General features: G+C 34.5%; 1 protein-coding gene across 7 annotated transcripts in view; it reads left to right on the forward strand.

Moving 5' to 3' along the window:
- LOC106157133 (kinesin-like protein KIF13A) overlaps positions 1-6,637 on the forward strand; it is a 112,275-nt gene that overhangs the window by 39,551 nt on the left and 66,087 nt on the right. For all 7 annotated transcript variants that reach the window (XM_086994310.1, XM_086994314.1, XM_086994315.1 and 4 more), the window contains exons 7-8: positions 765-852; positions 1,373-1,507. In XM_086994310.1, the coding sequence (XP_086850436.1) occupies positions 765-852; positions 1,373-1,507 (223 nt within the window). The remainder of the gene's footprint in view (positions 1-764; positions 853-1,372; positions 1,508-6,637) is intronic.

Raw genomic sequence — 6,637 nt, forward strand, 5'->3', positions numbered from 1 at the left:
ATTTACATCAGTGAATAGATGATACCCTTTGTCTCCCAGGACATACTGGATAACTTTCCCTTCCTATCACTTTGCTGCCAGTCCATTTCAGGTATCAAGAAGGGTTACTGAGATTGTGTTTTTGGTTGTTACAGCTCAACTAACATATTCTTGATCATGAGTTTAAACTCTTTACTTTCTACATAATATTGGAGTTATATACCCTGCAAAAATATTTTTTCGTGAAAAGTTGATCATTTATTAATATACTACACAGATGAATTTTCATCATGGCATTTCATGTCTGTCACACCCTCATTAGTCTTTTGACTTTTCCTAGAATAATGGAACATTATCATGTGAAACTTCAGTTTTAGTGGTGATTATTATAGCAAGACAAAAAATGCCATGTCTCTTATTGGTGATATATTTATGAATTTTGGTCTTTATTATAATATTTTATAATAATGAATTAGAGAAACTGTTTGCATTAAATTTATAAACATCAGCTTCCCTTAAATTGAAGACAACTTAATACTTATCAGAAAGTGTGGAAGTTCTAGTTCTAAACTATTATTATTATTATTATTATTATTATTATTATTATTATTATTATTATTATTATTATTATTATCGTAATTAATAATATTATGATTATTAATATAATTGTTATCGTCAATATTATAAGTTGTAGAAATTGAAGGGAAATTCAATCCTGTTAATAGTGTGTGTATTTTGTAGCCAATGAAAGTTGTAATTTATTCTAATTATTGTTATATTTTCAGTGGTCGTCAGAACTTGCGCGTCAGAGAGCACAACATCTTGGGACCTTATGTGGATGGGCTCTCCTCGTTAGCTGTGTCAAACTTTCAGGTCAGGGAACTTCTCTCTTCACACTGGTGAAATAAATAATGAGAAAAGTGTTAAGATTTTTCTTCCTTTTAGAGTTATGTTTAGAGTCAATTTGTTTTGAAATATTGCAGTTATTTTTAGGTGAATGTATTTAAGTATTATTTTTGTTATTTATTTATTTATTTTTACTTTAAAGGTGAAAATAAGAGTTTTAACGGAGTTGAAGGCTGTATTCCAAAAAAGTTGCCTGCGGACTAACAGATCTTCAGATCAAATTTGGTCGACTCACTTAAAAGCTTGCGGCATACTCCTCTAACAAAAACTCAATAGATTCCCCATGGGGATTATGCATTCCTGTTGGATGGCCATGTTTGATCTGCCAATCTGTTAGACAGCTGTTGTGAATGCTACCTAAAACTGAAGAACAATGCCACCCCAGTTTATTTTGTTCATAAGGCCATCTTTATAAATATTCCTTAAAATCCAAAATCATGGCTGAAATGGTAAATAGATTCTGGAAAAATAATTATTTTCTTTACAGGACATAGACAATTTAATGTCAGAGGGCAACAAATCGCGCACTGTCGCTGCCACAAACATGAACAGTGAAAGCAGTCGCTCTCATGCGGTTTTTAGCATCATTCTTACCACCACTATGACAGATCTGCAGAGTGGGGTAAGTGAATGGTTTTTTATTTGTCCCTCTTGTCTCAGAAATTCCTTCAGATGAACACTCGCAGAATTGATTTTATGAAACAAAAGAAAAATGACAACAACAGTAAATATCCCACATAGATTTTTTTTCATATTAATAAGTGTGGAAAAGGTGCATGGAGGAATGAGCTTAGATTTAAGTTATTGTGCTTGGATGTGTGTGTTTGTGTCTGTTTGTTTATTTACAATTAAGTATTATTTCTGTGTATGACACATATATAATTTATACATAATATATACCTATACAGTCAAATGTAAAAATTTTCCATCTTTTCTCAACTTTAGATGGTTCACAATTACCAACACTTCTTTTAAACCTCAGAACCAATTTTCAGTCTAGACTGCAGTTTTTCTGTGGTTTTGCCAAACAATGCAAATAAACACTGTTCTGTCATTACCTTGCTTGTCAGCACCGTGATCATAATGGGGTAACGTGGCAGTCATTGATCACTCGTGGTCGCACAGTTACGATATAGTGATCTCTAGCCTCCACTTGGGTCACGCAGTGCACTGAGCGTGAATGCCAGCGACAACACTGACAGCCAATGAAAACACAGAGATGGAGACATATTATGCTTGCCAACAGAGCTCCTGCTGCAATCGATGCTATTTCCAACGTGGAAAACATTTTATCTGTGATTATCAGTTGATGACCTTGAAGTGACCTTGAGTTGACCTTTCACTGACCCTGAAGTTACCTTGTTGTGACCTTGAGATAGATTTAAACTGCTCAGAAGGCAGACTAGATCTAATCCCTTTTAATACTACAATTTAGTAACATTTGTCTTGAGTACATTGTTATTTCCAAGGTGTGAGGTCCTTACTTATTTTGTTTTAATCATTTCTCATTCTCAGTTGGAGTAAAAAACCTTATTTGACATGTGTAGTTAGATGAAAATTGTTTTCTATCTATCAGTCTGTGCTGCTGTTGATCATATATAACTGATGTCTGGTAGGCAACAAATCCTTGGCATTGTTCTAGTAATATCCAAGTGCTTGGTCTGCGCCACTGTCAAATGCCAGCTGACAAGTGTTACTATTGAAGCTGACCAGTGTGACTGTGGAAGCTGACCTATATGACTTCTGAAGACCAAAGTGACGTTTGAATCTGGCCAGTGTTACTGTTACGCCTGACCAGTGTTACTGTTTGAGATTACTTGCCCGGTATTCAAGTACTTGTGTTCAGTATTAGAAGTCCTCTTTTTGAATAACTGGAATAAGCAGAAAAATTCATCTCCAGCTGGTTCGAGCTCTTGGTCACCTGTAGTTTTAATGCATATTTTTAAGTGTTTTTCACTCCTTCTAAAACGATGGTGATGACAATTTGCTGTTACATAATTTTATATAGATTCCACTGCTTTTTATCCCACAGTCATACCACACTGTATTTTTCGTGACACCAGTAGCAATTATGTCATCCTTCTGAAATTTCTCCTGCAAAACATTTGGTTTTGGAATGACATTTGTTAGGTATCCCTGATGAACAAATAATGCAGATTTCAATGGAAAGGTGAAAAAATATTCATGTACGGTATGGCATAATTATCACTTGAATGTTTTCTTTACACTTCCCCGAACTGTTGACCAGAATTTATCTTCAAAACAGGAAGTGATGTCACAAGCTAGATGATGTTATGGATTATAGAAAACCTTGTTTAAACTTAAACGCCTTGTTTTCTCGTTTTCAACTTTTGAAATGATTTTTTTCAAGAAAAAAGCTCCCTCTCATGATCTGTGTTCTTATCCAATAGTTGTTGATATTGGAAAAAGAAATTTCTAAAAAAAATATATATATATATTTTGCAGATATTTTCCACATTAAAAGGATACAGTGGCAATTACCTTAGTTTCTGATTTGATCATCTCAAAAATTAAAAATTTGATTTCTATTCGGGTACACTTGTTCCAACTTACATCATCTCCTTCATCTCATATATGAAAATCCGATTTCCTGTCAGGCACTTATCCTTGCTTGCAGTGTCTTCTTGTTTGTCTCAAACACGAAAATCTGATTTCTCTACAGGTGCATGTGTACTTGTTCCAACTTGCACCATCTCATTTGTTGCATACATGAAAATCCGATTTCCCTACAGGTACTTGGACTTAATTGCACTCTGTCCAAGTTAGTCTCATGAAGGAAAATCTGATCTCTACATTCCTACTTGGCATTATCTGCTGCTGGCTCTCACATAATGTAAATCTGAGTTTTAAACCTGTTAAAAAACCCTTGGAATAACCTAGCTAGTAGTGTTACTAGTGTAATTACTTTCCACTTGTTCAGACCCTGATTGGATCTGTTATTTAGACCTTAAAAAAAATAAAATTCAAAGTCCTGTAATTGAAAGTTGCCCCATGAGTCATAGACAGGTACGTGTATATGCAGCACCCAAGGCAGCTCCGTGTAGTACCTTAATTTCATATGATGGCGTTGATAAGCTTTTATTAGCAATCCAAAACCGAATCCCAAAAACATTAATAAATCGGGTTCTCGTGAGAGGATTGGCCTCCTGCAACGTGATATAGCTTATCAAGAATTTCTAGTGAACCAGAAAAGAGACAGTCTCACAATAGAAGTGAAAACTAAACGTTGGTCTATATTATAAGACATAGTTTTTTTTAGTCGTCTATTGCTTAAAATAAAACAGGAGTGGCCCCTAATTTAGGGTAATGAACAAGGTTTTATTTTCAAAGGGATATTTAAGGTACAGAATAAACTTATTATGGTTGACAACTGCAGCACCTTTATCCTGTCAGCCCCTGCTTTTTAAAGCCAGTAGAGTGAGAGAAAGGTGATGTGAGGTTCGTGGTTGTAGTTTACTCGAATAAAGTATGTTTAAATTGGTATGCCAGGTCTTTAATAAGGTCTTAATACAAATTGATTGGCTACAAATTATATTCAGAATCAGTAAGACTATCCAGGCCAATTATATTTATCTGTTGCAGCTTAGCATGAAACCTTCTTCAATGGATCTTGTCATATATGATTGTTAATGATTGTCCTTTCAAACCAACACTTGTTTTTATGGACAGACACTGTGTCCGATTTGATTTCATAATTTCGTTATTGAATCACTGGATTTGGATTAAAATCAGCAGGCTTAATTAGGAGGGAAAAAGGTGTATACATGAACTGTGTATCAAAAACGTGCTATTATATAAATTATTACACGTGTCAAACAGTTGTCCTACATTTATAATTATAGCACCTTTTTTTATGCACAGTTCGCATAAACACCTGTTTTTATTATTTGCTAAAATTTCTAGCCTGCTAACAGGTGCTGTGACTGTGATTTCTGTGACATTTCACTCACATTTGAAGATAAATGGAATGCAAATCTGGAGTTCAATTTAGGCTGGTGATTTTAAGTTGAATTTAAGATGTGGTCATTAACTTACTGGTAAGGTTGAATTTGATATGGGATTTGATATAGAAATGCTGAGCAATGTTATGCTACATTATATCAAACATCTGTATTTAGTGGAGATAGGGAGGAAGATATGAAAAAAAAAAAACGTGTCAGACAATTTGATAACAAAGTACAAACACATGCACATACACACACATTTCCATTTACAATGTATACTATTTACAGAAGAGACATATACATACATACAAAGATAGTCAGACCAACAGCTTCAGCCAGCCAGAATAAAAGACAAAAGATCAAGGAGGCAGACACAGACAACAAAACATACAAATATGGAGAGAGAGAGAGAGAGAGAGAGAGAGGAGACTGATAGGCAGACATACATGTAAGGCCAGAGAGAGGAAGAATCTTACTTCATGCACATATTTTGGCAAGGGAAACAATACATTGAACAACTGCTGAAATCATTTAAAATCCTAAAACTCAACGATGAAGTAAACACACTAATTCTTGAGGCAGCCAAGTCTGTTACGTTTCCTTATCAGTGTGGAAAATATTAGCACTCATTTGTGTCAACTTGATAAGCCCAGGGTGTTTTTATTGATTGTTATATTTTCTAATGAAAGAGTGGTTGCTGGAATTGCTCTTATTCATGGGACTTAGGTAAACATTTCATTTTAACTAGCTTTTGAAGAATATGGGAAGGGAATTACTGTGTGTGTGTGTGTGTGTGTGTGTGTGTGTGTGTGTGTGTGTGTGTGGGTGCGTGCGTGCGTGTGTGTGGGTGTGTTTTTGTGTGTGTGGATATGTAAGATTTGTTTTGATTTTAATCATTGCAGTACTAGGATTGTTTTGTAACTTCTATATTCCGCCAATAGATATCACTGTAGCTTCTGCTCGTTAAATACTGTTAACAATAAATTGTTTCAATATTTATATAAAATGATAAATTTAGACAGCTCTTGTTACTAATTTCTCTGTCCACCAATAGGTGGCACCATATGACTTCTTTCAAAGAGTTTACAGTTGAGAAGAGCATCAAGTTTCTTGACTGGCCATTTTTTACCATTTAATGAAAAAATGCTCATTCTGTAACTATAAGTTTTTATCTGAGATTAATTTCACTCCAGTTCTTCTGACATATTTGTAGATTGCAGAATATACTCAATTAATAAACCTTCTTCACTTACAAAAAAAAAAAAAAAAAAAAAAAACTTATCTGGTATCAAGTACAGTTGAAATCTCTCATCTGTCGAAACAAAATTGAAATTTTAAACTTGAATTTCTTAGGGAAGTTTATATAATGGGTATTATAATGGATAGGTTTTATGATGTCTTAAAACGACTTGACTTCGTGCCTTGAAATCTTAACCAGACAGGTAAGATAGATGGAAACGAGATTTTTTATAAAGTTCTTTTGAGGGAGGGATCAAGTTTTACGACTAAGCTGCCTAAGTCTATAAGGATAATAGATGTGGAGATATCCATTTCTGGCGGGATTGAGAGGATGCTTTTCATGCAATTCAGCTTAAAGGGGCGTGAAAATACTGTGACATTGAAACATTATGTGTCCTCAATATTACAATACACAAGAAAGGAGAGAACATTTAAAAGTTGCTCACTCTGTTGTGGTTATATCGTTATATCGTGGACAGTGACTCCCTAGTTGGGGAGGGGTGGAAAAACTGCACTTTTGGGAGGAAAAGGACCAGTCTACTTCAAAA

This window comes from Lingula anatina, chromosome 8 (assembly GCF_051362555.1).
Source record: "Lingula anatina isolate TDL-2025a chromosome 8, LinAna3.0, whole genome shotgun sequence".
Taxonomy (NCBI): Eukaryota; Metazoa; Brachiopoda; class Lingulata; order Lingulida; family Lingulidae; genus Lingula; species Lingula anatina.